Source organism: Sinohyriopsis cumingii, unplaced genomic scaffold, assembly GCF_028554795.1.
Source record: "Sinohyriopsis cumingii isolate HCF-2022 unplaced genomic scaffold, ASM2855479v2 utg000744l, whole genome shotgun sequence".
NCBI classification, from domain to species: Eukaryota; Metazoa; Mollusca; class Bivalvia; order Unionida; family Unionidae; genus Sinohyriopsis; species Sinohyriopsis cumingii.
Window position 1 is genome coordinate 905,001 of NW_028315928.1, and position 19,187 is coordinate 924,187.

The following is a 19,187-nucleotide window of genomic DNA, read 5'->3' on the forward strand; positions in this document are numbered from 1 at the left end:
CATTCGTACCTTTATCTATCATGATAATTACAACAAAGACACTATTTTGCTACCACATACAAAAGCTCAGCACTATTGGTGGCAGGACCTACACCTGGTGAAGGACTATTTAATATCGCATTTTTCCAACAATACCTATCTCTTGAAACCTTGGTCAGTGAAAATGTATGGCAAATATTGACTTAATAGAAAACACTAGTCTTTAACATGTCACATACATTCCTTTTTAAATTACCATTATATTCACCTGACGCTTTTATTTTGACAAATATCAATAACGTTTACAAGAAACCAATTAGAATAAAGCAGAGGTATATTCATGTTTAAATTGGCATTTCAATGTCGTATAACGATATTTGCTTACTAAGACGTTTTGCACTCAATATTCACACGGTAAAATTTAATTAAAGAATAACAAAGACGATATTAAAAACCGAAGCACCTTTGGCCATGCCTCAACAAAAATCCTTCCGCTTTATTTAATTAAGCCTTTTTTAAACTTGATAACTTGTAATATGAACAGAACATTAATTATCGATCATGGATTATCATAAACACTGATAGATCACTGATTATCATTAAACATAAATCGATCGTAGATTATCTTTAAACACGGATCGATGTAAGATTATCTTGAAACACGGATCGAGAGAATATTATCATTAAACATGGATCGAGCATAGCTTGTCTGTTAATTCTTTACAAGGGAGCAGCTGTAACTCAGTTGATATGGGTGCCAAGCTCATACTGCAAGGATCGCACGTTCGACACCCGTCTATGCCAGTCTGAGTCTACGGCAGTGATTCATTCGGAAAGGCACTCAGCTCCCGTTTCCTCAGTATGATATAACCAGTGACGTGTTGAAAGTTAAAACCGAGCACAGCAAAAACCTTCTGGCCTACATGATTACACAGTTACAATTTAGGTTTACAAGTGCCGTTAAAATGAAACACAGAAAACACATTCTGACCTATTTGGTTACACCGTTACTATTTAGGTTTTTGAGTGCCCTTGAAACCAAATACAGCAGCATATTTCTGGCATGACCATTACAGTCACAAGTTTGGTTCACAACTACCGTTAAAACCAAACACAGCAAACACCTTCTGACCCACTTGTTAAAACACTGTTGCAATTTAGGTTCTGTCAGAATATCTACGCTGTATATTTTCCAGACATCTTCAAGTGAATATATATAAGGAAGTATTGAATTTAAGAATCTGTACAAATTGATTTAAAAAATAAAATTATAGATAAATGTGGTAGAATCGTATCATTCTGTCTATAATTACTAGCATGGGCGCCCGCAGCATAGGTCAAGGGGGGGGGGAGGGGTATATTCCGACAAGTTGAATTATGCAAATGAAGCTGAAATATTTCATAAGATCCTGTTCAAAAAGCTTCACTTAGTAAATATAAGCTTTAGTTTCAGACTGCTTACTATACTAACTACGCAACTAACTCTCCCGGCCGTGACTGACTCCCCCCCCCCCCCCCCCGCCGCAAAAAATCCTGCTGGCGCCCATGACTACGAGTATTAACAAAACGAAAGAATCTAGGAAACTTGTTACATTAACAACTTTGGTCATACATTCAGTATTAAGAAGGATTGGAAAATTGCATGTATTATATGAATGGTCCTTTTTCTATACACACTTTATTATATACCAGGTATATGCCTAGTTTAAGTTTTCCCGTTCATCACTTATGGTTTAGATTTTTTTTACAGAAAAGAACTTTGAAATCTTATTCTTTTCATTTTTTATATAAGTATATATAAGAATATGTATTTAAAGAAACGATGTACTGAATATATGATAGCTTATTCGTTTGACGTATGAATACAATCTGGATAGGGCATGTCAACATACGTATCGTAAATTACCAATTAAACATTATTTTCGATATTTTTTATTATCTGTAGTAAACAGTACTAATGTAAAGTTAAAAAATACGTGTTAGAAACTAGAGTAAACGCGGACATAGAAGACATGCGTTATTCTGGTTTAAGTGTACGGTTTAATATCATTCGTGTCTAGATATGCCTTCTTTTGTATGCAAGCTGTAAACATGGTAGATGATTTTGTACATGAGGAAAGACACTTAGAAAAGAATGCTGACCTAGAGTCTTTGATTAGTGAAACAGCTGTGTGGAGAGATGTATTTCTACGTACAATGAAGCCCTATAGTGTTAAGTCTCTATACTTGCTGAAGCCTAGACTTAGTTTTGGTCTACTTAGACCCTTATCCTCTTCAATAATTACAGTTCAAAAGAATTCCGAAGGACATAGGATACAAATAATGGAGTAATATATCCTAATTTGATTGAAATGTGCAGGTTTCATGGACTTTAACATAAACATCAATCAATATGTCCGCGTTTCAGTCGACCATTTAGGTCAGGGTTCACAAACACTCGGCCCGCGGGCCGCATACGGCCAGTAGGGTTATTTACTTAATGTGACCCGCAACGACACCCCGAATTTGAAAAATAATTAATAATGCAAATCGTTTCTTCACACCAAGACAGTTTTGATAAAAATCCGATTGCTACATCGTTTACTTCTTGTTTGCAACATTTCAATCTAGCTACCATTTATATGTCACCATCTTGTATCTTATCTGAATTCAAACAATCTTTTTAGCAATGTACAGTCTGCATATCTCCCTTGCCACAGTACTGAAACTACCCTTCTGAAAGTAGTTAATGACCTCTCAGCTTTGGATAGCGGAAAGATTGCAGTCCTCACCTTCCTTGATTTGTCTGCAGCATTTGACACAATAGACCATGATATATCACTTCACCGTCTCCAGCATGTATTTGACATTCATGATACAGCCTTACTGTGGTTCAAGTCCTATTTGGTCAACAGGACATACATTGTGTCCGCAAATGGAATGCACACCAGCCCAGTTGATCGATGTTGTGGTGTTCCACAGGGGTCTGTTCTTGACCCGTTCTCTTCATTATGTACACTCAGCCGCTCTCAGGTTTCATTTATCATCATTCAGTGTCTCACCAATTGTACGTTGATGACACCGAAATACAAATCTAGCCATCCAACTGAAGTTGATGCTACCTTCCATTTGTTTGTCCATTTATTTTATGAAAGTTCAAGCAAACACACGCACAACATAAACACATACATATTTACACACACACGCACACACATACACGCACCGAGTGATTAATATGTCATCATAGAAATGAGCCTATTGATCTCATGAGAAATCATGACGCCTGTAAGAGGAGTTGAATCAATCGACCGTTTCTTTCCATCCTTAATACATACTGGCTTTAGTACCTGTGCGCCTGTTGCTACACAACTTATAATGCAACATGAACGACACACAACACTGATCTTCTAATAATGAAGAAGGGTTAGGGGAGAGAAGTGATAAGGTGTTTATAAACAATACATGCCAATTATATGTGAAAATTATCCATCGATAGCAATCGCTAAAATTGCCAGCGGCAATGTTTTATTCAAATGGCGATTAATTTCAGTAAAACATCTCGCGAGATAAAAGTTTTGGTCTGGTGCTATTATCTGTATATATTTGTACTTGAGTCACTAATATCAGCACGTACAATGTATTTTCGATAATTTTAAATGCTGTACCAAATTTTATAATAAAGACACATGCCATAACGCACAATTTATCAATAAATAAAACTTATGTTTAATTGAAAAGAAAAATAAGTTCAGTGATGTAAGGGACTTAGGAAAGAAAAATAAAACTGGTCACTAGTAGGTAATGGCTATAATGTTTTAGGAGTCCGGTCCGGATTGGAAACTTCCAGAGTGTATCCTTTTTCTGGCAATCTCAGTACTTTAATAATCTTTTTCTCTGTGCATTATTTAGAACGATTACTTGGTCTATTCGCGTTCCAACGTACCAGCAAATATTATTATTATTATTATTATTATTATTATTATTATTATTATTGTTATTAAGTAATAATTAATCTTTATTTTTCTCAATTTTAATCCAGGCGACATTGATGCTCAGCAGTGGGGCGAGTGCCTGGTAGAGGACTTATTTGACAGTAACCGGTACAGTCCCCTTATCCGTCCCGTGAGGAACATTAATGACACCCTAGTTGTCAAAATGAGCATTCAGCTCAGTCAAATTATTCAAATTGTGAGTATACCAATGTACAGGAACAAGACTACACAATATTCAAATTGTGAGTATACCAATGTACAGGGACAAAACTACACAATATTCAAATTGTAAGTATACCAATGTATAGGGACAAAACTACACAATATTCAAATTGTAAGTATACCAATGTACAGGGACAAAACTACACAATATTCAGATTGTAAGTATACCTATGTACAGGAACAAAACTACACAATATTCAAATTGAGTATACCAATGTACAGGAACAAAACTACACAATATTCAAATTGTAAGTATACCAATGTACAGGAACAAAACTACACAATATTCAAATTGTAAGTATACCAATGTACAGGAACAAAACTACACAATTTTCAAATTGTAAGTATACCAATGTACAGGGACAAAACTACACAATATTCAAATTGTGAGTATACCAATGTACAGGAACAAAACTACACAATATTCAAATTGTAAGTATACCAATGTACAGGGGACAAGACAACACAATGCCTTTCGTTATAAAAGTCTTAACTTCATTAACAAATTGTATACTGTTTTGAAGCGTTTCAAAAACTATTGTTTAAACAAGGAGGGTTTAGAAACTTATCTAAGTTTTAAATCTGAAACCTGCTATGCAGGCTAACTACTTCTGTATTAATATAAAACTTGTACAATAAGTGCGTGATAGAAATTACTCCATTTTGACCATATATGGGCTGTTTTAGTTGGGTTTTCTTCTTCTTGTCTCCATTCGTTTATTTTTTTTTACTTATGCATTTGCTTCCCGATGCGTGCATGCTGTTAGTTGTTCTTATCAGATTTTGCATTTGCACACAAGTTATCAAACCTGCAGCAATACAATTATCGTTAATTCAAGAAAAGTGTAAACAGCTCCATTGATTTCCCTACATGACATATTTAGACAATCCTTGGACGAGATACCGTACATACTCAGGTAAAAGCCAAGTCCAGCTGCAAACAATATAGATCATAATCTGCCGTCGTATAATCCGCCAACAGATCTTTTGTGTTTGTTCTTATGAGTACTCATAACAAACTGTAAAGAACAGATCCAGATCTGTGGTGGCAAACCTGGGTCTGTGCAGTTTGCAGTTTGACTCGACGAATAAGGGAATGTAGACAGTAGACATCCGTGTCACAAAATTGTAAACTCTTTTGGGGTTATTAGGTTCATCTTTTGATGATGCGAACAAGAGATCTGCAGACTGATTAATATCAATGTCAACGTAAGGTTTATGTTTTTATTAGAAAAGAAAGACATCCACCAAGCACAGTCTTAAATATATCCCTCCATATCAGTACCCTAGGCACATTCTTACATAGCACTACCCTAGGTACATCCTTACATAACACTACCTTGGTGCATACTTCCATAGCAATACCCTAGGTACATCCTTCCATAGCACTACCCTAGGCACTTCCTTCCATAGCACGACCCTTGGTACATCCTTACATAGCACTATCCTAGGTATGTCCTTACATAGCGCTACCCTAGGTACGTCATTCCACAGCACTACCCTAGGTACATTCTTTCATAGCACTATCCTTGGTACATCCTTCCATAGCACTACCATAAGTACATTCTTATGTAGCTCTATCCTAGGTACATTCCTACATAGCACTACATTGGGATATCCTTACATAGCACAACAATAGGTACATTCTTACATAGCAATACCCAAGGTACATCATTACATAGCACTACCCTATGTACATTTTTACATAGTACTACCCTAGACACATCATTGCATATCACTACATTGGGATGTCCTTACATAGCACTACTCTTGGTACATCCTTACATGGCACTTTCCTAGGTATATTCTTACATAGCACTACCCTTTGTACATCCTTCCCTAGCACTACATTCAAATATCCTTTCATAGCACTACCCGAGGTACATCATTACATAGCACTACCCTAGGTACATTCTTACATTGCACAATCCTAGGGACATCCTTTCATAGCACTACCATAGGTAGATTCATTCATAGCACTACCCTAGATAGATTCTTACATAGCGCTACCATAGATAGATTCTTGCATAGAACTACCCTAGTGACGTCCTTACATAGCACTATCATAGGGACATCCTTTCACAGTACTACCATAGGTAGATTCATACACAACACTACCCTAGTGACGTCCTTACATAGCACTACCCTAGATATATTCTTACATAGCACTATCCTAGATAGATTCTTACATAGCACTACCATAGGGGCATCCTTACATAGCACTACCCTAGGTACATCATTACATAACAATACCCTAGGTACATCATTACATAGCAATACCCGAGGTACATCATTACATAGCACTACCCTATGTACATTTTTACATAGTACTACCCTAGACACATCGTTGCATATCACTACATTGGGATGTCCTTACATAGCACTACTCTTGGTACATCCTTACATGGCACTTTCCTAGGTATATTCTTACATAGCACTACCATAGGTACATCCTTATATAGCACTACCCTAGTGACGTCCTTACATAGCACTACCCTAGATAGATTCTTACATAGCACTATCCTAGATAGATTCTTACATAGCACTACCATAGGGACATCCTTACATAGCACTACCCTAGATAGATTCTTACATAGCACTACCCTAGATAGATTCTAACATAGCACTACCCTAGATAGATTCTTACATAGCACTATCCTAGATAGATTCTTACATAGCACTACCATAGGGACATCCTTACATAGCACTACCATAGGGACATCCTTACATAGCACTACCATAGGGACATCCTTACATAGCACTACACTGGGATATCATTCAGTAGGACTATCCTAAGTAAATCCTTTCATAGCACTACCCTAGGTATATCCTTACATAGCACTACCCTAGATATATCTTTAGATAGCACTACATTGGGTTATACTTCAGTAGCACTACCATAGGTATATCCCATTCAGTGCCTTATATTGAAATAACATGTGTATAACTAAGTGGTAGTAAGATGTAACGGAAATACTAATTGAAACCTGATTTGCATGCTAAGGAATGTTTTGTTCATACTTATGTTTTTGTAGGCAATTTGGGATCGAAATGTATGGTTCACTACTCATTTTCATGTGTATCATGCATGCTACTGCGTGTACAGATCACCAGGCTTTTATCATCCTTGCTACTGTGTGTACAGATCCCTTTGCTATTTTATCATCCATGCTACTGTGTGTACAGATATCGAGGCTTTTTTTGATCATAAATGCTACTTGTGTACTGGTCTCCAGGCTTTTTTATCATCCATGCTGCAGTGTGTACATATCTCATGGCTTTTTTTTGCCATCAGTGCTACAGTGGGTACAGATCTAAAGGCAGTTATTATCACTCATGCTAATGTGTGTACAGATCTCATGGCTTTTTCATCATCCATGCTACTATATGTACAGATCACAAGGCTTTTGTTATTATCTGTGATACTGTGTATACAGATCTCCATTCTTTTTGTATAATCCATGCTACTGTATGTACATATCTCCAGGCTTTGTATCATCGATGCTAATGAGTGTACAAATCTTAAGGCATTTGTATTATCCATGCTATTGTGTGTACAGATCTCCAAGGTATTTTATCATCAGTGCTACTGTGAGTATAGATCTCCTTGTTTCTTTATTATCAATGCTACTGATAGTACATATTTAAAGGCTTTTTATCATCAATGCTACTGTGTGTACACATCTCCAGTTTTTTTCATCCATGTTACTGTGTGTACATATCTCCAGGCTTTGTATCATCCATACTGCTGTTCATAGGGGCCCCGAGTGGCCGAGTGGTCTAAAGCGCTCTCCGTTACGGATCACTGCCATCTCACCTCTGTCTGCGTGGGTTCGAGTCTCGGATTCGGCCAATGTGGGTATGTGAGAAAGCATGCCAGTAGCTTCTCGTGGGTCGGTGGTTCTTTCCGGAGTTTTCCCTGGTTCTTCCTCCACCATTAATACTGGCCGCCATATATAGCCTATCGTGTGCTGAAAAATGGCGTTAAACCCAACAACAACAACAACTGCTGTTCATACATATCTTTAAGCGTTTTTATCATTCATGATAATGTGCAAACGTTTCTCAAGGCCTTTTTATCATCAGTACTGCTGTGTATACAGATATCTACACATTTTTATCCTCCATACTACTGTGTGTACAGATCTTTTGGCTTTTTATCATTCATGCTACAGTGTGTACAAATGTTAAGGTTTTTTTATCATCCATTCAACCGTGTGTATAAATCAAAGGAGTTTTTATCCTCCATACTACTGTGTGTACAGATCTATTGGTTTCTTAACATCCATATCACAGTGTGTACTGATCTCTTGGCTTTCTTAACATCCATGCCACAATGTGTACAGATCTGTAAGCTATTTTATCAAGCATGCTACAGTGTGTACAGATTTATCCTTTTTAATGAATTATTAGAATATAAGTTACTTCTGTAAGTCAAAAGATAAAATATGGATTAAATGTTTGGAAATAACGTTTGATTGATATTTCAGGATGAGAAAAATCAAGTGATGAAAACCAACGTGTGGGTTCAGATGGTAAGATCCTCTTTAATATATGTTTGAGAGTAATGTGTAGTTGTAACATATGTTTGAGAGTAATGTGTAGTTGTAACATATGTTTGAGAGTAATGTGTAGTTGTAACATATGTTTGAGAGTAATGTGTAGTTGTAACATATGTTTGAAAGTAATGTGTAGTTGTAACATATGTATGAGAGTAATGTGTAGTTGTAACATATGTTTGAGAGCAATGTGTAGTTGTAACATATGTTTGAGAGTAATGTGTAGTTGTAACATATGTTTGAGAGTAATGTGTAGTTGTAACATATGTTTGAGAGTAATGTGTAGTTGTAACATATGTTTGAGAGTAATGTGTAGTTGTAACATATGTTTGAGAGTAATGTGTAGTTGTAACATATGTTTGAGAGTAATGTGTAGTTGTAACAAATGTATGAGAGTAATGTGTAGTTGTAACATATGTTTGAGAGTAATGTGTAGTTGTAACATATGTTTGAGAGTAATGTGTAGTTGTAACATATGTTTGAGAGTAATGTGTAGTTGTAACAAATGTATGAGAGTAATGTGTAGTTGTAACATATGTTTGAGAGTAATGTGTAGTTGTAACATATGTATGAGAGTAATGTGTAGTTGTAACATATGTTTGAGAGTAATGTGTAGTTGTAACATATGTTTGAGAGTAATGTGTAGTTGTAACATATGTTTGAGAGTAATGTGTAGTTGTAACATATGTTTGAGAGTAATGTGTAGTTGTAACATATGTTTGAGAGTAATGTGTAGTTGTAACATATGTTTGAGAGTAATGTGTAGTTGTAACAAATGTATGAGAGTAATGTGTAGTTGTAACATATGTTTGAGAGTAATGTGTAGTTGTAACATATGTTTGAGAGTAATGTGTAGTTGTAACATGTTTGAGAGTAATGTGTAGTTGTAACAAATGTATGAGAGTAATGTGTAGTTGTAACATATGTTTGAGAGTAATGTGTAGTTGTAACATATGTTTGAGAGTAATGTGTAGTTGTAACATATGTTTGAGAGTAATGTGTAGTTGTAACAAATGTATGAGAGTAATGTGTAGTTGTAACATATGTTTGAGAGTAATGTGTAGCTGTAACATATGTTTGAGAGTAATTTGTAATCAAAGCATCTAGTCCCATATGGAAAAAAAACAACATATGCTGAGGCTTTTTTGTTCAGGATGCCATTCAGTATTTTATTTCAACCAGAAGGTTTATTCATGTATAACGATGTAAGCATACATACATCCGGCTTTGTCTTCCAGTTTTCCAACTTGATTAGGAAAGTCCCAGCAGGTTGTCTCCTATGTTTTATCTTTTAATATACATCGAAATTGCATGTGCCAATAGACTATTGTTCTGTCTGCAATAAAACCCTGTGTATATGCGATTGTAATACAATATATTTGCGTGTGAAAATATCGATGAAATATTGTTTACTGAGATCAAAATTGACCTGAACATTTGTGTAATATTCAAGCCCACGTGCTTCTCTTTGGCTACCAATGCTAGTCTCGTGTTCGAGTAATAATTTGCAGGCATACATCTGCTTATGGTCATTTAAATTCAAGTATGTTCTAAAAGTGAAAGTTTGGAAACAAAAAAATACGTCAGAATTGGTAACATTTTATTGATGATTATTTCACCTCATGTTTTCCTTTACCTGTGTCTTCGTTTAGATGTATTTGATTGTTGTATATTCGTATCATGTGTAGTGCTTGAAGCGAAATAAATGTTTTCAAAGATTGATACAATAACTACTTTTTCCCCAACATGAATATTAGTACATACTCAGTCTGGTTACAATGTTCACTGTAATAGAAAACTATTCCATTTTTTGTACGCCAACATGAAAACTTAAAACAAAAAGTGAACTCGTCACGATTATAAGGATGAGAGTAAAATACTTTTGACAAGCATTCTATAGAAGACATGGCAAGGACGGAGACGATGGCGATGATGAATATTTAATGTTTTTTATCACTCTGTAAATACCCACCTATCTGAAATTTGGTAATGATCTATTCTGATTGGCTTTTGTTTGCAGTATTGGGATGATTACCAGCTAAAATGGAATCCAAAAGAGTACGGAAATATTCGCAGCACTCGCGTCAGACCTGAAAAGGCATGGAAGCCAGATATTGTTCTGTTCAACAAGTAAGTTAAATATCTGTGACTTCCGATATTATAGTGAAATAGCAGTTAAAACAGAAATTTGCACAATACATATTTAGCATTTTTAAGCTCAGTAGCATGTAAAAAAGTTAACTTTGTTAATTCTTTTTAAACTGAGCGGAACCCGTACCATTTTTAATTTGCCTGTTTGTCATTTATCAGAAAATAGCGTTAGTTTCACGGTTCATTAAAATCCTGCTTACAGTGTCTGGACAAAGATGCAGAAAAATGGTTTGACTTAGCCCATGAGCCAGAAATGCTCCAGGGTTAGCTCCAAAATATAATTCTTTTTTATTCTTCTTGATTATTCCATCAGAAAAAGATGGTCATATGTATTCAAGGTATTAAGATATAAATCTCCGCATTTTTTGTTCGCAAAGATTTTCGTTTCTTTGTTCGTTTGCAGGTCTATGTAAGAAAGTAAACCGGTCGCATAGTATTTAAAAACTCATGGGTTGGACTATTGTAGCTTTAAGAAATCGTCAGATTAAACGTTAAATGCCAACGTAAATCAAACAAAAAATCCCATATAACGTAGAAAGAATTATATTTAAGGAGACTCAACATGGTTCTTTTACAATAAGCAATATTGCCTTTATTCAGCCATTTTCTTCTGTTACTGTCTTTCTACTTTTAAAATACAGTTTCTCCAGAGCTACTGTTTGACAACATCGAATGAAACTGATTTGCTTTAAAGGGATAATCGCTACATGTGAGCAGACGAAAAAGTGCAAAGTGTGATTGTAGCTTTTGTTGTGATTCGTCTATGGATCAGTGTTTGGTCAAAGAACTTTGCTGTTCTAAGTTAAAAATGAGGATGAATTTTTTTACTTGTATCATATTGGTCAGCGGCGAATAATGTCAATTTTTAGATACACCGACCTGTCTAATCGGCCAACGATATATGCCAATTATTAGATACACAGTTTTGTCTAACCGGCCAATACTAATGTCAGTTATTAGATATACTGTCTTGTCTATCCGGCCAATGATACATACCATTTATTAGGAACACAATCTTGTCTAACCGGTCAATAACATATGTCAGTTATTAGATACACTGTCTTGTCTAACCGATCAATAAAAGATGTCAATTATTAGATGCACTGTCTTGTCTGACCTGTCAATAACAGATGTCGAGTATTAAATTCACTGTCTTGTCTAACCTGTCAACAACATATGTCGATTATTAGACACACTGTCACCATTCCAGTGGCCTAGTGGTTAGAGCGTCCGCCTCGGATGCGGGGGGTCTTGGGTTCGATCCCCGGCCGAGTTATACCAAAGACTTACAAAAATGGTACTAACAGCTGCCTCGCTTGGCGCTCAGCATTAAGAGGTTAATGTTAGGACTGGTCGGCCTGGTGTCAGGATAATGTGACTGTGTGGGACATCATGCTACATGTCTGCGACATGATGCCCACAGTGCTAGATATCACTATAAACTGCCAGACTGCAGACATCGTAGCGATATGACTGAAACATTGTTAAAGCTACCTTAAAAATCCAGATTACACAAAGATAAACTATCTTGTCAAACCGGTCAATAACAGATGCCGATTATTAGATACAGTGTCTTGTCTAACCGGCCAATAACCGATGTAGATTATTAGATAACCTGTCTTGTCTATCTGGCAAATGATACATATATATAAATACTGACAGTGTTACTGATATAGGAGTTTTCATATGGCAATAAATATTTTGTTATATAGTTTAGCATATCCATGTTAATCTGTTCCCCTATATATCATGGTATTTATTACGGTGAATATAATATACATGGTTTGACACCTACCTAACTAGCATATTACATGAAAAACAAGTTAGAATAATGGTTGGAAGAAATGACACCTACATATCTACTGCAGATAGTACAAATGATAGCTGGTAACTTGATAACAATTAAGCAAAGAAAACTTCAAAAAGGTATTGCTGAAAATACATATTCTTTTCTTCAATGTATTCTTCATAGTCAGTACCTTTCTAGACGCATTGAAAACATGCAAGTAAAGACATGTTTATTCAATTTACAGTGCAGATGGTAATTATGAAGTCGGCTACCTCTCCAACGTCGTGTTGTATTCCGATGACGATGTGAATTGGATTCCTCCGGCAATCTACGTTAGTTCATGTGAGATTGACGTCCAGTTTTTCCCTTTTGACCAGCAAATGTGTGAAATGAAATTCGGTTCATGGACTTTTCGTCGCGATCAGCTCAGCTTCCAGTTTTACAAGGGAATACCGTCACTGGATATGTCAGACTATTTAAAAAGTGGCACTTGGGACATAGTAAAGTGTCCGGCGTTTATAGAAAATTTTACAAATCCAAGTACGAATGAGGAGAAAGCCATGGTGACATTTCAAATATATCTTCGACGAAAAACGCTGTTTTATACAGTGAATTTATTAATACCCTGTGTTTTAATTTCCTTTGTAACTGTATGTGTCTTTCTGTTGCCTGCTGACGCTGGTGAAAAGATAACGCTATGTATCTCCATTCTTCTGGCCTTGGTTGTGTTTTTGTTGCTAGTATCGAAGATTTTACCTCCTTCAGTAACTATTCCATTGATAGCCAAATATTTACTGTTCACTTTCATTATGAATATTCTTGGAATTAGCTTAACAGTTATTGTGTTAAACAGAAATTTTAGGACGCCAAGAACGCACAAAATGCCAAAATGGGTACGCTTTTTGTTTCTGTATTTGCTTCCGAAATTTTTGTTTATGGAGAGACCAGATCATAATTCGAGATGGAAGCAGGGTGGGGTTTATAAACCTGTTACAGTGTCTTCCACAACTCAACATTCGACTTCCAGAGTGCCTGATATTACACACACAACAACTCCAGCGCAGCACAGAAGAGCTGCTGACATGTTAGAACTGACAGAAATACATCATCCGAACTGTAGACTTAACGTATCTCCTGAATCAGAAGATTTAAATCAAAGCGAAACAACCTCGGTCGAAGCTTTGATGCAAAATCTAGAGGTACACCAAGCAGCTGACGCTTTGAAATTCATAAGCTGTCACTTGCAGAATGAGGAAAGATACACTGCGGTAAGAATTTTTACGATCGAAATTCGTATTTTAAAGATCCGTTTTTGCCATATGTGTGTCTTCCTTTCCTTCTACATTCCGTTTTCTTATATTCTCAATAGAAACCATTGATGCTTGTTTGTCCAATAATTATACCGTAAAGACCAAGAATTGTTATCTTTTCAGTCTATCTACTCAAGTCTTTTGAAATTTTAAGCCATTTATTGAATTGGTAAAAAATGATATGACTAAGAAGAAGATCCACCTATTTTGTATCGACTACAGAAAACGAAAACTATCCGACGCTAATATTTAAAAAAATGCATTAACTATTTCGCTACAAACTTAAATGACCTAATCTTTGTCACCAGTGTGTGGACGTGTTTTAACCTTAAGAATGATTGCAGTTTCTAAAGAAGTATAAAGTATATTAAATGCCTAATAAGTAGGTACCAAAGTTTAGTCGTAGAATGCAATCTGATCATATATCCGCTGTTATACATGAAGATCTGACAACGACCGCTTAGGGATAGTGTTCTGGTAACCTATGTTATTACCATAATCGCTAATTGCATCACCCAATCAAATGAGGTCTTATATATTCGTGTTTGGAGACAAAGCACTGTGGATGAAGAGCATGAATGTACATTGCATGATATTGTTTCACTTTCAGATTTGTGAAACCTGCATTTCCATTGCTAATTCAAAGGTCACCTGGATATGACCCTTAAGCGGTCGTCGTCAGATCTTCACTTAGGACAGCGGAGATCTGATTTTAATTAGATTGTCGTTGAACGATCAGTATTATTTCATACTCGATGGGGTGAATGATGATTGGGTACCCGTTTTTATTTCCAGCAAGTGTGCCATGTCACATAAAATATGATGGGAATGTCGATTGGGTGTTTTTATTAACAGCAATGGTACCAGATCTTACAGAACTTTGTGTGAATGTCGATTGGGTGTTTTTATTCAGCACGAGTAACAGATTACACAAAATATCTAGGCTAATATAAAGTAGATATTTCTTGCTTGTGTACGATTATTTGAATACCCTGTTCGAAATAATTACAACTAGTTTGATCTTATAGAACAAATTAAAGGAAGCGTCTTATTCCTGCAGTTTATTGGCGATAGCTTATTTCTTTTCAAAGGAACATTCCTCACTTCCTATGGTTTTCAAATAACAAAATTGGCATCGTTTATAGTAAGAATGACGTTTATAATTTCTCGGTTTCTAAAAACACACCCAAACTTTCATTACCAACCTGATACATTATATTACTGAGACTCCACAAGTCACTCGCATTTACGGCAGTTACAAAAAGCTAAAGAAACAGACAAAAACGGAATATTAACCTTATTAGGCATTACGCTAAATGCGGATCATTTTTTGTTGTAAATCACAGATGTAAAGCACTGAACCTTTCAAACAGTCAATAACATGAAGAGTTATTTTCTTGTAGTACAGAATCTGAAATATTTTGTTGCTGGGCTTATGTTATCTCAAGGATTTTCAACTGCATATGAGTTCAATAAGTACGGTTGCACGTCAGGAACATTATGTATGACCGTCCTTAATTCAATGTGGATAGTCAATCATCGCATACTGCATTTTTCAGGTGCTAGATGACTGGAAGTACGTGGCCAGGGTTATAGACCGTTTCCTTTTGTGTGTCTTCCTCATAGTGACATTAGGAGGCACCTTTGGAATTCTCATGGAGGCCCCGCATATACTGGAGTTTGTTGACCAGGACCTGATTCTGGAAAATATAAATGCTTTATGGAGAAAAGCACTGCAGGGGTAAAAAGCGGTACATTATTTCAGAGCAGAGATTGACAGATAGAATTGTACATGATGGAGTAATAGCGGTACAATATTTCAGAGCAGATATTGATAAACAGAATTATACATGATGGAGTAACAGTGGAACATTATTTCATAGCAAAGGTTTATTTTTAGTAGAATTGTACACTTAAAGCAGAGAGTCCGTCACGTGCATCTCATTTTTTCAGGTGATATTGAATTGAAAGTGTGCAGTACAAGTATATAAATATACAAGTGTATATAAACCATTAATATAACTTTTCTCACGAGCATTATAAGGTGTGAAATCGGTTTTTACATAAAATCAAAAACGTTATGGCAGGAAATATTTACAGCATCTTTCTAAGGCGAAATTGATGTGATTACAGAAATGCATGTGCGCAAAAGAACGAATTATTTCATCTATCGCAAACCGTACACTAACATGTAAGTCTGGAATACATTTTTTTACGGTAACCAGTGTTATTAAAATCATATATTATATTATATAAAACAGGTACACTACAGGTCTCTAACATACGATCAAGTTTGTATCGTTATGTATGTCTTCAAGGATGGATTGATGCATATATATATATATATATATATATATATATATATATATATATATATATATATATATATATATATATATATATATATGCATGCATGTGTGTATGCATGTATATATGTATGTATGTATGTGTGTGTTTGCGTGCGTGCGTGCGTGCGTACGTACGTGCGTATATATGTATGTATGTATGCATGCATGCATGTGTGTGTATGTATGTATGCAAGAGTATGTATGTATGTATGTATGTATGTATGTATGTATGTATGTGTGTGTAAATATGTATGTATGTATGTATGTATGTATGTATTCATGTATGTATGTATGTATGTATGTATGTATGTATGTATGTATGTATGTATGTATGTATGTATGTATCAGCGTTTTAGCAATGCATCAGCGCACTAATGTCTATTAGGATCTAAACGATAAAACTGAATGATTGCACAAACATTAGGAAGGTTAACCTTTCGAAATTCATATCAACATGAAGTACTGTAAGATAAAAGATAAAAGGACAAATGATGAAATTAGGTAAATATTAAACGTTATAGAGGTTGGATGTATTTAATAGGGTTTAACGGTATGTCAACGCAATACAGGCTATATGGTGCCTATTACAAATATAGCTCCAAAGTGCAAATGCAAAGAATTGCAGACAACACATTCAGGAAGACGAAGCACTTAATGGCAGACAGACATGAATTAGTACACGATCAAAGGTGTCAGAGATCTGCAAAGAGCAAAGACAAGAATTAAAATTTAAAAAAACAGAAATCTGCGTCATATACGTCCAAGAATGCCAGAGATACTGGAAGAGCACAGTTGAAGTTTATACAGTGATGGTATGTTCTATGACAGAAAAAAATGGAAGACCTCAGTTACATTTTGTTATGTATTTTGTTATAAATATAATCTCTGTTAAAGTAGTTATATCTAATTTGAAATCAATAATGCGTAGTTTTAGCATAACGAATTTTTACAATGCGATTGGATAGACACATCTATGCAATAAAATATTTTTATCAGGAGATACTGAATGTAAGTGTGCATTCTGAACTTTTAATCTGAAGAAAGAATGACGTCATAAATGTTTATGGACACTAGATAATTTGCAGCCGAAAAATAATCACTTAATACAAATTTTTCACATTCTATAACGAACATGAAATCAAACCCGCCCAAAGCGAATAAATATCCAATATGTACTATTTTGGCAATATTTAATATTTTAAAACAAGCTGGAAACAAATTTTAAGACATTTTTCATAGAATGCGTTCTCTTATAAAATTTCCATAAATGCTTTCATTATATGAAGCCTGCTTTCTTCTGTTCGTTTGTTATAATGCACCGTAAACTCACTTTTTGCCACTTATTTCGTGAAATTTGCGAATGCAATTTATTTGCAAACTTAAACTTCCACTTTTTTTCCTCAAAATTGGACGCAGAAAATTTGCAGATCACGAAATATAAAAGCAACGAAATAATTGGACATGGACTATCGCTAAAGTAAACTGCGAGTAAATTGAAATTTCCAGTAGTCTTTACTTACAGGGTACTCTTAAAATATTTTCTCCATAGAAATATTTCAAAACTTAACGAAGAATCGACCATCATAAGGTTTTTGTCTGTTTGTTAGTTTGTGCTTTTCTCCCTTTTCTTAGCTTTAAAGATACAAAGATCTACAAATGTCCAAAACTGTAATAGCTAAAACAAGTGTTTCCTGCATCAGGTTATTTTTGTGGGTGGTGTTTCCTACGGAACACGCGTACTGTCTGATATGAAATAATAGTGTTATTTGGGTCTACAATCCTATTATAATGTTTGAATTCCAAGAGAGTCAAAGCTACATTTCGAAATAATATCAAAATAGGCCATTCTAGAGTCTAGGTGTACAAAATAATGTTCACTAAGCTTGATCGTAGATTTTTAATTGCCCTCATTGACTTCACCGTCCGTTGTAATTCAGTGGTGAATGAAATGAATATGATCTCCGAAGGCAAAGCGTGTAAAATATAATAATGTATAACGAGTCAAAATTAGGGTTGTAGAGTGAAGAATGTGGAGAGAAGATAATATGCATTTAGTGATGATAAAAATATATTGACTTTCAAATGGCTAAGTCAGTATTAACTTTTACCAGAAGCTTGTTCCAAATCAGGTATTGTTTTTCAACTGGTGCAATTGTTTTTGTCCTGCGATACATTTTCTTACCCTAAAGTATCGAACAAAATATTTATATTGTAGGAGTATTCATTTCTTTAGCAATCGTTTGTTCTCTCCTCCTCGCACTTATCATCTTTGTACAATTTTGTACTAAGCCCAAAAACGAAAGTTATAGTATTTTTCTATGACTATGATGTGACATGACTGGAAAGACTGAGATGTCCTAAAATAGGTACACTTACAGGGCATGGTTCCTATACTGCTATTAGCACTTTATCCTTCGAGTAAATGTTCAACATTTCTCATGTGAAATATGTAATTACTGAGTTGGTAATGTGAATAAATAATTATATTTGTATAAAAAATTCTCACATGTTTATTTCTTATCCTATGATCATACACAGGCGAGACAGCTTTAGAAATTATTAGATTAAGTCTATTAGGAATTTGATTTTTTTCTTCTTCAGAAATAACGGTGAACACGAATTTAAGTTACAACTCTCTCCAGTGAAACTTCCGTAAATAAGCCCCTCTCTAACCCGGCTTCCTCCATAGACTGGCTTAATAATTTCGTTCCAAGAAGATATTTCTGATAATAATTAAGTCCTAGTATATTAGCCATCTCCATAACACAGCTGAAATTGTTAGTATATTAAATTTAATGTATTTAAATTGTATTCATGTATATTTTTCAATTGTATGCATTTAAATTTAATTAATGTAA

General features: G+C 35.1%; 1 protein-coding gene across 1 annotated transcript in view; it reads left to right on the forward strand.

Annotated features, from left to right (window-relative positions):
- The window catches only part of LOC149773246 (acetylcholine receptor subunit beta-like 1), a 57,579-nt gene extending 38,751 nt beyond the window's left edge, over positions 1-18,828 (forward strand). The window contains exons 2-6 of the mRNA XM_089946556.1: positions 3,998-4,146; positions 8,663-8,707; positions 10,752-10,861; positions 12,916-13,939; positions 15,541-18,828. Coding sequence (XP_089802682.1) covers positions 3,998-4,146; positions 8,663-8,707; positions 10,752-10,861; positions 12,916-13,939; positions 15,541-15,726 — 1,514 coding nt within the window. The 3' untranslated portion in view covers positions 15,727-18,828. The remainder of the gene's footprint in view (positions 1-3,997; positions 4,147-8,662; positions 8,708-10,751; positions 10,862-12,915; positions 13,940-15,540) is intronic.
- The last annotated feature ends 359 nt before the right edge of the window (positions 18,829-19,187 follow it).